At 37.7% G+C, this 17,533-nt stretch overlaps 1 protein-coding gene across 2 annotated transcripts in view; it reads right to left on the bottom strand.

The window, feature by feature from the left end:
* Nt5b (5' nucleotidase B) overlaps positions 1 to 15,290 on the bottom strand; it is a 171,366-nt gene extending 156,076 nt beyond the window's left edge. Inside the window, exons 1-2 of one of the 2 annotated variants that reach the window (XM_067785351.1) lie at positions 15,156 to 15,290; positions 5,647 to 5,985 (exon numbers count right to left, since the gene is read on the bottom strand). In XM_067785351.1, the coding sequence (XP_067641452.1) occupies positions 5,647 to 5,730 (84 nt within the window). In that variant the 5' untranslated portion in view covers positions 5,731 to 5,985; positions 15,156 to 15,290. Of the gene's footprint in view, positions 1 to 5,646; positions 5,986 to 14,429; positions 14,612 to 14,970 lie in introns of both variants that reach the window. The other variant, XM_067785352.1, reaches the window with a different exon arrangement.
* Between the last annotated feature and the right edge of the window lie 2,243 nt (positions 15,291 to 17,533).

Below are 17,533 nucleotides of genomic sequence, written 5' to 3'. Positions count from 1 at the left end.
GGATCTGACGAAAGAAGAGCTCAGAGAAAAGGCAGCGGCATTCTGCACGATTTATGGCACCGATATTTCTACGGATCTGATAGATGAAATTATTCATCTCAAAGCCACCCACTTAGCAAATTTGGGATGTGATTCGCTGCCACCATTTCAACTTCTGAACAAATTTCATGACTTGAAGATGGAAGTATTATTTCCTAACATCTGCATAGCATTAAGAATATTTTGCACACTTCCAGTCAGTGTGGCTGTAGGTGAGCGTTCTTTTAGTCTATTGTCTCGCGAGAAAAATTTTTTACGTTCTACTATGAGCCAAAATCGCTTGACAAGCCTTGGAACATTGGCGTTGCATTGCTCGCAGCATTAGTTTTGAATCGGTAATTTCCATATTCGCAGGCCAAAAAGCACGGAAGGGTTGGCTGATTCAAGCTCTTAAAATGTACATATTTAGAAAAAGTTAATGTAAGCAAATCAAACAATGAAATCTAACATTTCATTTATGTATGTAAGTGCTCCAGTAAATCTTATTTTATATGAAATAAAACTGACAATGTGAATTCAAAAATTTATGTATGTTAAGTTATTTGTTTTTACTGGATTGAGTGTATTTATTAGGAGGGCCCGTAAACGCGAACTGTCCCAGGGGCCCGGCTCGGCTCTCTGCGGCCCTGGTTCCAATCACCAGTGAGAGATGGACTTTATTAAACCCTAGTAATGTCATTGAGTGTTTGTTATTCACAACCGGCCGGAAGGATTTCGAAACCCTGTAAGAGGTGGCGTTGGCCCAGCGTTTGTTTAGCTGGCCCGAAGCTCACCTTTCAAGGAGCAGACTGCAAGTGGCAAGCGGTGTTCCAAAGTCCATGCTGGCGTTCACCTCCTGCTCGCCCTCCTCCTGCCCTGGCAACCAAATAAGCTTTATAGAAAATTAGCTTGCTGCAACCGCGAGCGGTTTCAGGCACTTGCTGAATACACTACAGTTTTAGAGCTTAGTGCTTTGATAGTCGCCTGACAGTCCGAGTATATCTTAAGCTCCCTAGCACATGTCATGGATAAAATACCGTATACCGCATCCTTGATAGTGGCGCCTTAAACTATCGGCTAACTCCAAGTTCCTGACAGTATTATCCTCCCTGCTACCTTCCCATCCAGCTTGGGCCACCCGTCCCACGCCCCAAATGTGATCCACATATCATTCATCCCTCAATGGTATATAAGTCGTGAAGTTAACAGCTGGGGCAAAACCTGAAACACAGTAATCAATCTTGCTTGGTATGCAGCCGAAGCTAGTATGAATAATTGAGGGACTATTGTTACTAATTGTAAATGAGTTCACAGCCATAGTTGATGTTGTGCGAAGGTCCCCGCTGATTGAAACGAGCACTAAGTACGTGTAGAGTTTTCAGCCCTTTATAATTAGATGCAGTGTCCAGTGCATTTCACCAGATCAGCATCCCTTAGAAGAGGACGGGCTTGATAACTATGTTCCATAAGGAATGCGCCACGGTAGCTGTACAAGGCGACTGAGGCTTTCCTAGCTCATCATCATCGTCAATAATTAGCGCTTAACCACCTGAGGTAATTTGGTCGTTTCAGCAAGTCAAGCCAGCTTTCCCTGTTTCGTGATAATTGACGCTAATTAGAAGCACCAAGGAAGGTCAAATCCTCCTTCCCATTCCTCTGCCATCTCAGTGGAGGTCTCGCCCTCCTCTGTTTCTGCGGTGTCAACTGAAATACTTTCGTGCTCAGGGCGTCTTCGTCCATTTACATAACATGACCTAGCTAGCGAAGCCTTTGGGTTTTTATTCGCAGCAATATCGTCATATCTTCGTAAATCTCATACAGCTCATCATTCTACCTTCTCCGATACTCGCCGTCGGCATCAAGGACATGACCTAAATATTCCGTAGAGCTTATCTATCGAACGCCGTAATGATTGCGAGCAATACATCGGGACAGGTACGATGAGCGACTTGTAGAGCCTGATTTTTGTTCTTCGGAAAAGGAATTCTCTTTTCAATTGCCTACCCAGTCTAAAGTAGTACTTGTCGGCAAGAGTTTTTCTTCTTTTGATTTAAAAGCTGGCATTGTGTTTGCGCTTAATGAAGATTCCCAAATAGACGAAGTCTTCACACTCTCGTGGCTACCGAGGCGTGAATGCGATTCCTTCTTGGATAACAGGAAATATTTCGTCTTGTCCTCATTTACCGCAATACCCACTCTTTTCTTCTTTATCTAATCAAAAGAAAGCAGAACTCACAGCCTTCCTAGGTCTGTTCTCTGCATTAAGCTTCCATGACAGCTTACTGTCAAGTATATTGCCAAGATCTTAGCCCTATCCGATAGTACCAATGGGGCGATTCCTCCCGGGCCCGGGGTTTCTCAGGGGCCCGCGATTTAAAGGTACTAAGACATTTTTTTTAATTCAGGAGAGTCTGTAGTTTTTCATGTGCAAATTTTAAGCCGAATTTCAAAAGCAACGAATATTGATAATGATTTTTTGCCTGGGCCTGAGGAGACAATAAAAACATCAAACAAAAATGTGTTTCTCAGGGGGCCCGCGATTTAGAGGTACTAAGAAATTTTTTTTTAATTCAGGAGTCTTTAGTTGTTCCATGTGCAAATTTTAAGCCAAATTTCAAAAGCAATGAAAATTGATAATGATTTTTTGCTTGGACCTGAGGATACAATGAAAACATCAAACAAAATGTATGTTTACATGAATCCGAAATCGTAAAGTTTTCATGGTGACACTTATGAAGATTCATCTTCAAAAAGTCTTCCAACAATACCACCAACTCTGTATCAAAGTCCAGATTATTTAAACGACTTCGATATCGCTACCGTGAATAATGAGTTTTTGCGATCTGAAGAAGTCAACGAAATAATTCGACGAGGTCATCAAAAATGCTTTGTTATTTTTCCACGTGATTGTCATGACGAGGCATTTGCTACCTCGTTGTTAAACAGACTCTTGCCAAATGGAGAGAAAGTGGAGCGTGACTGGTCAGTGTGGAGTGCCAGTAGCAATTTTTTTTATTGCCTGCCATGCTGTCTGTTAAATGTTATATTAAATGGCGATCTTTACAAAATCTAATTCAAAACGAGGCTACAATTGATACACTTATCAATGAACAGCTAATCACTGACACTCAACAGTGGAAATAAATTTTATATAAAATTTTGGACACTATTTTATTTTTGGGTGAAAGATGTCTAGCTTTCAAGCCGAAGATATATATATCTTGGTGAACGAAACGATGGACATTTTTTGGGAATCTAAAATCTCATAAGCCATTATGTTCCGATTCTTAGAGATCATTTCGAGAAAGTTAGGATTTCACAACAGCAGCACAAACGTTTACAAGTTCACTATCTTTCCCCAGACATTCAGAACGAGTTTATAGAAATTTATGCAAATCACGTGAGGACTATATTAGATCAAGGCAAGAAAGCCAAGTATTTTGCTATTATCGTTGATGCTAGTCATGCGTGACTACGTTCATTTTGCGCTAACTCCATTTCAATTCTAAAGCAACAAGTTTTACAATTCAAGAACGGTTTTTGGCTTTCGGAAATTGTAACCAGAAAACTGGTCAGAAAATCGCTGATCTAATTTGCCATACTCTAGGTAAACATGAAATCCCATTAAAAGATTATCGTGCACACGAGTACGATAACGGCGCCAATATGAAAGGAGCTTACAACGGAGCACTACGTCCCATTCTCGACAAAAACTCGAACGCTGATTACACCCCTTGTGCAACCAACAGTCTGAATTTATGTGGTCTTGATGCTGCAGAATGTTGTACGGCTGCAATTACTTTCTTCGGAGTTGTAAAAAATGTTTTACTACTTTCAGCAGCACTCCACAACGATGGGACATCCCCAAAAAAAAATTTACCGAGCTCTCTTCATAGTCTTTCAGCCAACAGCCAAATATGACTGCGCAAGCATACGGCGATGTTACCGGCATTCTCAAGTACATCAACAAGTTAGAATGTATCTTGCTGTCCTCAATTTGGTTCAAAATACTGACTACCATTAATGAAAGAAACGTGGTCCTCCAAGCTAGAGACGCCACCATAGATGTTGAGGTCCGACATCTAGGTGCCTTACTAGCTGATTTGAAGTTGATCAGGAACCAATGAGAAACAATTTTAAACGAATGCGAAACAGTTGTTATTCAATTGAACATCTCGCCAAAGTTTCCGGACATTCGAAAGAGAAAACACAAAAGACGTTTTGAAGATAATGGAAATGAGATGATTACGGATGATCCAGAGTCTGATTTTAAAAACAATACATTCTGGGTGATCGTCGATTCGGTAATCACTGGCATTACTGAACGATTTGCAGCTATGAGAAATTTAAACGAGACGTTTTCCTCTTTGTGGTAATTTGGAGACATGGATGAAACTACGGTTCGGGCGAGCGCAGCAAAATTTGTCGAAAAATACAAGCCAGATATTTCTCAAAGCTTTGAATGTGAAATAATTCACTTGAAGCACATCTACGAAGCAAATTTTGATAAAGGTCTGCCACCATTGCAATTGCTAAATGCCATCTACAAATGTTCAAAATCTGTATACGATTTTCCCCAACATTTGTGTTGCTTTACGTATCTTTTGCACTATACCTGTCACTGTAGCTAGTGCAGAACGTTCCTTCTGCATCCTTTCAAGGACCAAAAACTTTCATAGATCGTGTTCATCTCAAGAGCGAGTTTCAGGACTTGCCTCGCTTTGTGTTGAATCTGTTTTGGCAAGACAGTTAAATTTAGATATTATTATAAAAATTTGGAGCGAAAAAGGTAAGTAAAGCCACTCTTTGATATCCGAACTTTCTATATTGAATAATTAAAATATATAATCAACATTAAATTTATCAGAAATGTATTAAAATGTTACCAAATAACTAGAAAATATTATTTGAAGAAATATGTGGTTGTTAAAAGCAGGCATGCTTAACGAACGAAACGATATCATTTCGTTACGATAATCAACGCTAATAAACGAAACGAAGTCACTTCGTTAAGACGTTAATTTGACGATCTTAACGTTAATAAACGAAACAAAGTGACTTCGTTTCGTTTATTAGCGTAGATTATCGTAACGAAATGATATCGTTTCGTTCGTTAAGCATGCCTGGTTAAAAGAGAATTTTATTTCTACGTTACAATAAAATAGTATAAATAGTAAATATTCTGTGTTAATTTTATTGTCAGCTCATGGTCCAAAAAATCATTTAGTTGATGTGGCAACAATTTTTTTTGATGTAATCCATCAATAATTATTAATGAATGTGACGTCATTAATTCAAGTTAATCAAATGTATTAGTGGATTTTTTATAGGGGGCCCGTAAATTGTTTAGTCCCGGGCCCGGATTTTCTCTCTACGGCCCTGCTCATCTACAATAAACGGTCACTAAGCTCCATAACGTGTCGCCTGCCCTGCAGATACAAAAGCAACATCTAATTCACGCATAAGACACAAAAAGTATATTGTTTATAAATATTTAAAACTAAAAGACACCAATTAAAAAATAAAATACTTTTTAGCGAAATTGAAAAACGTGACACTACCTTACGTTAATTGATTACGCGCCAAAATCTACTCGCACTGCCTAAAAGCACGCAACAATATACTTACCAATTCAATTGGATTGTCTGTATAGCAATGCAACAACGGGCGTTTACAGTTAGCTTCAGCAATTACTTGTTCGGGAGTTGCCATTTCTTTTGATTTACTGGTTTGAACTAACTGAAGCTTTTTCGTGAGTTTTATTGCTGTTGCAAATGCAGTTATGTTGGCGTGACGTATTGCTGATTTTAATAAATTTGTTGTAAACACTTTGTTTTTGTTTTCTGCTGTGTTGTTGTTTTTGTTTGTTTGTTTATTTTTAATTTAATACAAGCTTTACACTTTTTCTTGCAAATAAGTGAATTATTACTTGAAAAGCTTTTGTTGTTCTGGTTGTTGTTGCTTCGACTGTGTAATGGCGTGTAAGAAATTATTTTGTCAGCAATTAAAGAATTTGTTTATTTGTATTATTAATTTCTTGAAACTTGAATTCTTCCTGCGTGGGTTTGTGGCAAAACTTTTAATGAACTTGTAATCAAATTACGAATTCTGCGAATTTATAATGATTTAGCAAAGGAGTTTCATATTTCGGAAAATTAAGAGTATTTAAGGCGTAAGTAGATATGGAATTGTGTTGGTTGATTCGTTGGCATGGATATTTCGTTCTGACATTAATTAGCGCTAATTCGCGTTCATGTCTGAACTCTTAATATAACTAATGGAAATTATCAGCAAACGAGTAGAAGAATATTAAGAAACAAACTGAGCATCCTATTCTATTATATCCATTCAGCATTAAACGGTTAAAATGTCGGTCTCAATTCAAAACTTTTTGGCCCACACATATGATCAAACAAAAATGGGTATAAAATTTAAACAATTCTTATTGTATTGAAAAATTCCGTCGAGAAAAGGCTGAATATCGAATTTAAAGAGGGCGTAGAATACATTTCCCAACCGAAAAGCCGCAGTGCATGGCAAGCATCAAGTTCCAAATAATTTAAACGTGCACTTTCTCATTGAGGCTTATGACAGGGGGGTTGCTTTTTGCATTACTACTCTGATTAAGCTGAATTATACTTCAATTTTTGTATGACACGTTTTTTTGTAGCCCTGTGCTGCACAAGTTAAAAAATGAAAAATACAAGATGCGCAATACCCCCGAGATCTTGGTCGCCGTTCTCTTCGAGTTTACGTCAAGCTCCCTTCTTTCCTTCAAATTGGTGCAACGGAGCCTACAGATTTTAATACTAACAAAAAACAATTATTTTTTTGGGTCTCAATTCTAATAAGAGAATTCTTAACTCATTTAAAGCGTTTTAGTGCTGCACTTTTATTTAAACTTTTTTTTTTAATAATTCAAGTTTCGATTCGAGCTCAAGGCCAGAACAATATTTTTTTCTAATGATAATTATTGTTATTTTTGAATTTTTCTATAATTGAAAAATTTTATTTTGTTTTTGGAATAGTAAGTAGAAAAGTTTTCAGACAACCTGCCATAGCTGCGCAGATAGATCCATTTCGAAGGGTGCTAAGCCTTCATCATCAGTACAGTTTATCAGTCAAACGAACCACCGCTGTATAGCTAAATGGTTAGCGCGGCGTGCCTAAAGCGTCCTGATGATGAAGGCTTAGCACCCATCGAAATGGATCTATCTGCGCAGCTATGGCAGGTTGTCTGAAAACTTTTCTACTTACTATTCCAAAAACAAAATACAATTTTTCAATTATAGAAAAATTAAAAAATAACAATAATTATCATTAGAAAAAAAAATTATTGTTCTGGCCTTGAGCTCGAATCGAACCTTGAATTATTAACAAAAAAGTTTAAATAAAAGTGTAGCACTAAAACGCTTTAAACGAGTTAAGAATTCCCTTATTAGAATAGAGACCCAAAAAAATAATTGTACAAATAAGACCGACGCATTAGAGTGGTGATTTCTTCTGCTAGCAGATTCATCGAAAACTATTATAATTAATCCTTCGACTGAGACTTTGACTTTGACAACCATAAATTGAACACATCCGTCAAGTCAAGGTCTTGGCAGTGATTCTATCTAAAAACATTTTTTTTAGTTTGTGCCCTAATATCTTAGCATTTTAGGTCAAAATATTATAGAGGGGCAGCAGTGGCTACGATTTTTAAGGAATATTCAGTACTAGCTTATGCCCGTGGGTTTTACCCCACGTTTCTATAAAAATATGCAGTCTACGCGTAATTGGCCATGGGTAAAACATGAGTTGGTAACATTGAATTCAGCTACAGCTAATAACTGTTGTTGTATGATATTGTTACGAATGTTGGCGGCACTAAGGGATACTGCCATCTCTAGGCCGATCATAAGCAGTGACGTGAATTCACATCAATAATTCAATCATTATGTCTACACATACGCGTGCTCGCGGCGGAGAAGCAACGCACAAGCACATGCAGATATTTTATATGAAATGCTCCTAAAGGTATGCAAATGTGATTGTGGAAGTGTCGCTCACACATACAAGCGCATGGGGTTTGAGAGAAGCTATAAAAATTATACATCTGTAGTTGTAGCTGAGAAATTTATAACTAACTAGTAAGTTCTGGAATTAGAAAAGTCTAGAAATATGCAACGAGGAGGTCGGACAGTATAAAAGGGCGAGAACAGTGGAGGCGAGAGATCAGTTTCATTTAAGCTATCAGTCAGTTTGGTTATTAACCCAGCTAGTTGCAAAGTATAAGTGTTATTGTGAAGTACTTTAATAAAGGCCATTTTTCCATTATTCAATATTGGAGTAATTAATTCAACAGTTTAGTGATTCGAACTTAGCAGAAGGTTGCAAATAAGAGGATTTGCAGTAAATTCGTTACAATATATTTATATTTGTTGACAATTGAGTTGCAGAAGCTCTGATGCTATAAAGGTTTGTATTGCGCTCATCAATCCCTTGAATCGCAGCTAATGATCGTCCTTGAGCTTCATTGATAGGGATAGGAAATTTGAGGAATTTAAAATTTAAAAGACAAATCTATCCTTATCAATGGAATCCTTGGGTTTAAACTTTTTTGTTCTCGAAATTTTCCGATAAAATGAATTGCTTCAATGACATTCGTAAAAGTTTTGTGATGAAAAGCCTTGACCCACTACATAAGCGTGGAAAATCGAAATAACGAAGCATAAATATTATATTATGGGCCATTTTTTAAGCATCAATCGATGAGGAGAAATTTCTGATGGCTCAAAAGAGCTAATAAATTCAATCGGATATGCACAGATTGGGACTCTTCCATGACTGTGTTAATAGAGTGATAAGTTGTCTTGGTTCTAGTGATATTAACATCCTCATTTTAAGGTGCCTAAAATGCCTTTTCTCAAAGCCATTTATAGTTTGTAAAGATAGATTTAATATTTGGAAGAAACATTAGCTATTCAGGTGATGTCATAATTTCTCAAAAACTTGCAGGAAGAGGAATCAAATCTGTTCGTAAAGAAATAGGAATTTTGCCATAATTAATTTCAAGAAGTTGTTTAGCAAAAGCTGCTGCTGAAGTGTTTCCGCCAAATTGCCCTCTCATATTTCTAAAGAGCGTACATTTTTGTACGTAAAGCCGTCTACAGACGAAAAAGCACGCATTTACTTCAACTACGGCTGTTCCAGAAAGTAACAGGAAAACACCACCTTTGGGATGGTCATTACACCTTAAATTCTTAAGGGTTTGGTCTAAAACTTGCAGCGACTGTTTATGAGTAATGGTGCAGACATCGCACACCCTCACTTTGGCCTGACCGTTTGCTTATGTTGCACATCCGTGTATCACATATTTGCAGACAGTGGTCATTTAAATGCGGCGGTGTACTTCCACCACACAAAGAGTATCCGCGGTATCTGAGAAAGCAACTGCCATAGTTATTTCTCTTTTTGCTCTTACATCAATTAATATCAAATTAAAAAGAAATGTCTTTTCCGGTTCCTCCAGGTGTATCCAAAAATACCAACCCTAAATATAACATAAAATAATACTAAAGGAATAACAGCCAAACCCAACTCTGCAATCAACCTAAGATTTTTTTGGATCCACGCCCCTTCTTACTCTCCCCTTATTTTCTTAGTGGTGTAAGGGATTGACCCAATTTAACTCTTTACTGGATTTCAATGTTCTTGCATGAATACTTCCAGAGTTATGCTGTATGAAACATTCCATTTGTATGGTAGGTGCCACCCCCTTTTTTATATTGAACTTATGTTCAGCCTATGACCATCTTTGGAAGGTTTCTAGTAGGTGATTCAATCTTAGTTGTGATCGGCCGATCCATTTAGGGCGCAACACGATTTATACCTACATACAAACATTCATAATTGTAACTTTATATATATATAGATAGAATATGCGAATAGGCTGAAGTTAACAAAAAATTTTAACGGCGAAAGATTACTAAACATCCAAAAGGAATAACAGCCAAACAACTCTGTAGTCAAACTTTAGCTGTTATAATAACCTAAGTTTGTACGGCAACCATAGTTCTGAAAAATCTCATTTTAAGAAAGTGACACGCCCCCTTTTCCCCAATTCCACATTTTACTGGAGGTGTTAGGACTTAACGTCATATAGCTCCTTACCAATTTTCACTATCCTATCATTACTACAGTATGATATATTCCATTTGTATGGGAGGTGCCACGCTCCCTTCTCCCTCACCACTCATTTTCTTGGTGGTGTTAGGGATTGACCGCATATAACTCCTTACTGAATTTCAATCTTCTAGCATGAATACCTTCAGAGTTATGCATTGTCAAAAATTTCATTTGTATGGCAGGTGCCACGCCCCTTTTATATATCGAAATTATTTTTAGCCTATGGCCATCTCTGGAAGGTTTCTAGTTGGTTGTGCAAATTTTGTTGTGATCGGTCGATTCGTTTAGGACGCAACTCGATCTATACATACATACTACATACATACATAATCTGAATTTTATATACATATATAGAAGATTGGTATTGTCTCAACAAAAGGTTGCGCCACTACAGAAACTTTTTTAGTCCAGCCAAAAAGTATGCTATGAAAATTAAATCCTGCATTAGGAATTGCTTGGGAAATGGATTTCAAAGCAAAGTTTGTTTAGCGCTGCAAATATACTTTTCCAAAATTTCAGTTTTGGAAACCCATTGTGAGCAGAGCTCGGTAGTTTCCGACATAGGCCGTTTTTTGAAACAACTTAAAGGATAGCACATTTTCCAACTTGGTGCAGTTCCTTCCGATAACATAGATAATCTCTTTGCAATCATAAACAATCAAACAGATATCTGTAAATACATACCATAAACATAAGCACAACAAACTTATATATTAGTAAAAAAAATTTGTAGACTACAAAAAGTATTTGATAATAGGAATTAGTGCCGGAGAAACATAAATCAAAATGAGAGATATGACCAACCCCCAGCGGGTAAGGGGGTCAGAATATACCCGCAGAAGGTATGCATGTCGTAAGAGGCGACTAAAATACCAGATTCAAGGGGTGTGTAGCGCAACCCTTCAGGTTGCCAGCGCAATATATAGCTTCTCCAAACCCAATTGTCAACCTCACCTATCCGCGGCGAATCCTGTTTCACTAACAGACGAGGCTCTGGCGACCCCAAGCTCCTCATGGAACTTGGGGGTGGGGAGGGAGGGGATGGCCTGAATGTTTAATGTGGCCACATAAATCGTTCCCGAGATGGTCGGGCTAGCACCTTAATGGTGCTGTGGTACCGGAGCGTACCGGATCTGTATCCGGCAAAGGACCATCACATCGATAACACTCCCCAAAGCCTTCGGGGAGCAACCTTATCGCTACAACAACAACGACACCAAGAGATATGACCAAATGAATGCGACCAAAAAAACTTGCAGATTACACGCACATCATATCACACACAAACAAGATAAATGAACTCACGAAAAGAAATTTCGGCATGGAAAAAAGTGAGTAGTAATACGTGAACTACATATGTATGTATGTACAATGTAGGTATGTATATGAAAAAAGTGTAGGTTTGTTTGATAATGCGAATGTATGGTCTCTGTGGGGGGTTGTTTGTGCAAACATTCATAGAAAGATAGATAGATACATTCAACCACATTCATCTATATATATGTAAAACCAGCGAGCATAATCACAGCAGGACATGCGTAAATATGAAAATTTTTAATGAAACTAAGTCCAATGTTTTTTTTAGAACGTGAACATCGATATTGAGAAATGCATGGCATGTGTGAGAACACCTCATTTAATAAGTCCCAGATCTGGCAAATTCCGAAACGGCTTCAATGCTTAACAAAAATTTGGGTGTTATACCTACATACTTTACTGATTTATTGGGATGGGATTTTTATTTTTAATATAATACTTCGGGATTTTAATTTTTTATCACAGCAGTTATCAGAAACGACGTATGGACTTAAAGTGATCTGAAACTGTTAAATGTATAGTGCGTGCCGATTGTCTTATTGCGAATCTTGTTTAGAATAAGACATATCGTAAAGATTTTGTTCATATTTGGCTTAAGAGGTCTTAATCAGATCTTTTACAATCAGGTTCTTCGAACAATCTTCTAGATATACATATCTACATATTCTCAAATATTTGAGGCAGTTATCTGCACCGCCTTTGCCTCACATAGCGCAGAGCACCATAAGTAGTCGATATCCTCTTCACATCCCGATAATACATAAGTATTTACAATGCGTTAAAGCAGCTTAAGAGGCGTTGGTTCCGAATTCTAAGTGAAAATGTCTTTTATGTGAGTGGAGAGACACCTCACGTATGTCAGGTTTTAGTCCTAGTAAGAGTGGCTTTGATGGTATTCGCCTTCCGTAGGACTGCCACGTTCCCCTGGGCTAAAACCGGGACACTTTGAAAATTCAAGAAATATACAAAAAAAGAAGAAATTTCTTTTGAAGTAGACGCCTAGCATATCCCTAATTTGAGCTTGGAACTGTCGATAAAATCAAGAATATCAGGGCGTCCACCGTGACCCAATGGCAATAAAACAAACGCAAACTGTGCACAACGATTCATGTTCACTTCTTCCAAGTTTCATAAAAGACCATTTCTCTGTGTATGAGAGAAGGAAATTACATTTCGTTTTTGCCATTTTCTAAAAGTGATCGAAAGTATTATAAACACATCTATTTTAAAAATTTTGTGAGAAAGCTTACAATGAAATCATCCCATAATTACTCGTCACCGTCCCTGATTTTGAGCCATACATCAGGGCAGGTAAGATGAGCGACTTGTACAGCATCATTTTTCTTCGTCGAGAGAGGTCTTTACTTCTCTTTTGACTACCCAGTCCAAAGTAGTACTTCGGAAACACCACCTTACTTATGACAGCGTTGAGAACAGTTGAACCCGCGTCCTCCCAAACATAGTCGGCTTTTTATTTCTGCAAAAGTTGGCTCTATTGATAATATTCAAAAGGCGTAAGTCGAAAGAGTCTACTTCCCTAGTATGGGTGAAGAGGCGGGTTTGATCATGTTTTTTCGGATCAAACGACTGCGTTCTCCTTTGGTGTATTTAGTCACAGTGGTTTAGAAGATGATCCCTTACTTAAATGAGGGAGCTCAAGATGGGCTGACTGTTCAGAGTTTTGCTTTGTACCTTAACATGATATGAAATTCCATCTCACTATATAAATGACGCTTAGAAGTCATAAGGACGCACCCACCAGCTATTTTATGTGCGGTTTTTTGGCTAGTCTGCAAATTTCTTCAATATATAATAAGGTAATACAAGCTTCTTAGATAAGGCCATTGACTTTTCCCGCAGGCGCACAAGCCCCTCGAGGACTTTTATATAGTTTAGTATGTAGTGTTGAGGCAACTGTGATTGCGTGTGCATGAAGATAACACTACTATCAAGCGTCATGAAGGCGTTTGAATGACCTCGAATGTTCAATCTAGTCATATCAAATCGTTGCCGCGATGCTCGGGCTATTACCTTAATGGAAATATTCCCCGGACCGTGCTTGTTTAATATCCGGCAAAGGACCATCAATATCGATAAAATTCCCCAAAACCTATCGCGAGTCTCTTTATCGCTACAAGAAAAAGAATACGTTATTAGTGAAACGGACACATCTGTCGATATGGTTCCTCTTGATTGACTGGATTCCCAGATTTTAGTAGCGGTAACACCCTTTCTTGTTTCCACTTACGGTATGGCTATGCTATCGGGGCCCACGGCTTTATAAGTTTTAAACCTCCTTAAAGCGCCCCACCACTGTGACTAAGACGGTAAAGGGCGTATCGCCCTTTCTGTGTTTGTGCGCTTGTCCGATAGCTCATGTTGTTGTTGTCTGGCTTTGTTATAAATTGTCGGAACTCGTTACCCCTCAGTGCTGGGTTATATCGCTAGATCGAACTTTTCAGTCGGAGCCCACGGCTTTATAAGTTTTAAACCTCCTTAATGCGCCCTCACCACTGTGACCAAGACGGTAAAGAGCGTATCACCCTTTCTGTGTTTGTGCGCTTGTCCGATAGCTCATCGTCTGGCTTTGTTATAAATCGCCGAAACTCGTTACCCCTCAGTACTGGGTTATATCGCTAGATCGAACATTTCAGTCGGGTTAATGGTATCGTTTGAGTTGGTTGTCGACGCTCTGTTTATCGATTACGCTAGCACAGATGATTCTATACGTTTTGTTAATCACGAGCTCACATTCTTTTTTAATTAGACCTGGGACTTTTGGAGTGCTCTGTTATGTGTATTTGTATATATGTACATACGAATGGATGTGTAAACCAAATACCAACGAATGATATGAAGATGACGGATGAGAGAGTATGGGTACAGAACCAATGAGCAAATATTGCAGGCAAATGTTTTGGTACCTTTTCTAAGAGGGGCGTGATGGCAGAAACACGTTGAATTTTCTTAGTAAGATGACGCGATGAACATAAAAGCCGCATAAAGCGAATTAAAATAAACGACTCTTGTTTAGCTTTTCGCGAATACAAAATGTACGCGCTTCCGAGATACCTTCGAAGATTTATTGTGTTTGATAGTGGAACTCATTGTAAATTTTACCAAGTAGCGCAACTAACAGCTGATCGGTGAAAATTCGCACATTCACACGCACAGTTCTCGACTCAGTTTCAAAAAAAACTTTAGATTATTTAATTCAAATTTTAAAGTAAGATCATCCTTGTCAATTTATGTATACAGAATATATATGGCGTTTTTGTTGTTATTAAAACAATAGTTTTATTTATATTAAAGCTTTTATAATTTTTTTTTTTTAACTTTGAAAAACTCCGAACACCATTCCTTCTTTATATGACATTCGACTGCCTAGTCCACTGCCTTCCACTCTATTCACAACATAACCTCTACTTAAGCTGCCAAACTATATAGTAAACAATGGTGGAACTCCTCCAGCTTTATTGTTGTTGTTTTGACTCTATGTCGTGTCACACGGTGCGTTTCAGATGAACTTGCGTAATTATTGCTTTAGCACTAAGAACACCCACCCAAACACAACTGAGAAGCAATAACAATTTTCGTGGAAACAAATTTTTGCTTTCGATTTTTTCACTTCAAATCACAAACGCACTTACAGCTTTTCGCCAGTAATCGAAGTTATTTTCCGTTTTATTTTGATTTGCACAATTTTTCAAAAAACAAATAAGCTTTAAATTGCAATAAATCACAAAAGAATTATAAAAACACTTTCGAATTGTATGAACATTTTCTTCATTATTCGATTTTCTCTGCTTTTGTGCTTTCCATTTTGACATTTTAGGCGCAGACGCATTAGTTATTAGTTTCTCTTTTTATTGTTCGCTATCGTTCGCTATATGGAATGCGAAGCGAATAGTGGTTGAAGAATGAAACGAGAAAATAAGAAACAAAGTTGACAGCCGGCATGAAAAGCAAACAAAACAAACGCAATTTGTGGCGGTAAACTGTAAAAAAAACAAAATACAGCAATGCTGGTTTTGTTTGTAAATAAAGCACTGTCACTCGGCGGCAAAAATTTAAACAAACCCATTCACACACGTTGCTGGCAGTTGTTCGCTTCGTATTTACAGTGGAAGTTAAAAAAAGTGTACATTCCAATTGGTCTACTCTAATAATAGCCGTGTTTTTAAACGGTTTTATTTACCTACTTATTTTGTTTTGTTGATTTTCCGAAAGGGTGGTCCATTGTTTTCTATACGATGTGGGTATCAAATGAAAGGTGTTAACGAGTATTTTAAAAGGGCGTGGGCCTTAGTTCTATAGGTGGATGCCTTTTCGAGATATCGCCATAAACGTGGACCAGGGGTGACTCTAGAATTTGTTTGTACGATATGGGTATCAAATGAAAGGTGTTAATGAGTATCTTAAAAGGACGTGGGCCTTAGTTCTATAGGTGGACGCCTTTTCGAAATATCGCCATAAAGGTGGACCAGGGGCGACTCTAGAATTTGTTTGTACGATATGGGTATCAAATGAAAGGTGTTAATGAGTATTTTAAAAGGGCGTAGGCCTTAGTTCTATAGGTGGATGCCTTTTCGAGATATCGCCATAAACGTGGACCATGGGTGACTCTAGAATTTGTTTGTACGATATTGGTATCAAATGAAAGGTGTTAATGAGTATCTTAAAAGGACGTGGGCTTTAGTTCTATAGGTGGACGCCTTTTCGAAATATCGCCATAAAGGTGGACCAGGGGTGACTCTAGAATTTGTTTGTACCATATGGGTATCAAATGAAAGGTGTTAATGAGTATCTTAAAAGGACGTGGGCCTTAGTTCTATAGGTGGACGCCTTTTCGAAATATCGCCATAAACGTGGACCAGGGGTGACTCTTGAATGTGTTTGTACGATATGGGTATCAAATTAAAGGTATTAATGAGAGTTTTAAAAGGGAGTGGCCCTTAGTTGTATATGTGAAGGCGTTTTCGAGATATCTACCAAAATGTGGACCAGTGTGATCCAGAACATCATCTGTCGGGTACCGCTAATTTATTTATATATGTAATACCACGTACAGTATTCCTTCCAAGATTCCAAGGGCTTTTGATTTCGCCCTGCAAAACTTTTTCATTTTATTCTACTTAATATGGTAGGTGTCACACCCATTTTACCAAGTTTTTTCTAAAGTTATATTTTGCGTCAATAGACCAATACAATTACCATTTTTCGTTCCTTTTTTCGTATTTGGTATATAATTATGGCATTTTTTTAATTTTTCGTAATTTTCGATATCGAAAAAGTGGGCGTGGTCATAGTCGAATTTCGGCCATTTTTTACACCAATACATAGTGAGTTCAGAGAAGTACGTGAACTGAGTTTAGTAAAGATATATCGATTTTTGCTCAAGTTATCGTGTTAAAGGCCGAGCGGAAGGACAGACGGTCGACTGTGTATAAAAACTGGGCGTGGCTTCAACCGATTCCCCCCTTTTTCACAGAAAACAGTTATCGTCCTAGGAGCTAAGCCTCTACCAAATTTCACAATGATTGGTTAATTTTTGTTCGACTTATGGCATTAAAAGCATCCTAGAAAAATTAAATGAAAAAGAGCGGAGCCACGCCCATTTTGAAATTTTCTTTTATTTTTGTATTTTGTTGCACCATATCATTACTGGAGTTGAATTTTGGCATAATTTACTTATATTCTGTAAAGATATTAACTTTTCTTTTAAAATTTGAATTAAAAAAATTTTTTTTTTAAAAAGTGGGCGTGGTCGTTCTCCGATTTTGCTACTTTTTATTAAGCAGACATAAAGTAATAAGAGTAACGTTCCTGCCAAACTTCATCATGATATCTTCAACGACTGCCAAATTACAGCTTATAAAACTTCTAAATTACCTTCATTTAAAAGTGGGCGGTGCCAAGCCCATTGTCCAAAATTTTACTATTTTTCTATTCTGCGTCATAAGCTCAACTCACCTACCAAGTTTCATCGCTTAATGCGTATTTGGTAATGAATTATCGCACTTTTTCG

The sequence above is a fragment of the Eurosta solidaginis genome, chromosome 4 (genome assembly GCF_040869045.1).
Source record: "Eurosta solidaginis isolate ZX-2024a chromosome 4, ASM4086904v1, whole genome shotgun sequence".
In the NCBI taxonomy this organism is placed as follows: Eukaryota; Metazoa; Arthropoda; class Insecta; order Diptera; family Tephritidae; genus Eurosta; species Eurosta solidaginis.
The sequence above is the reverse complement of the archived record's forward strand: the minus strand, read 5'-3'. Positions and strand labels throughout refer to the sequence as shown.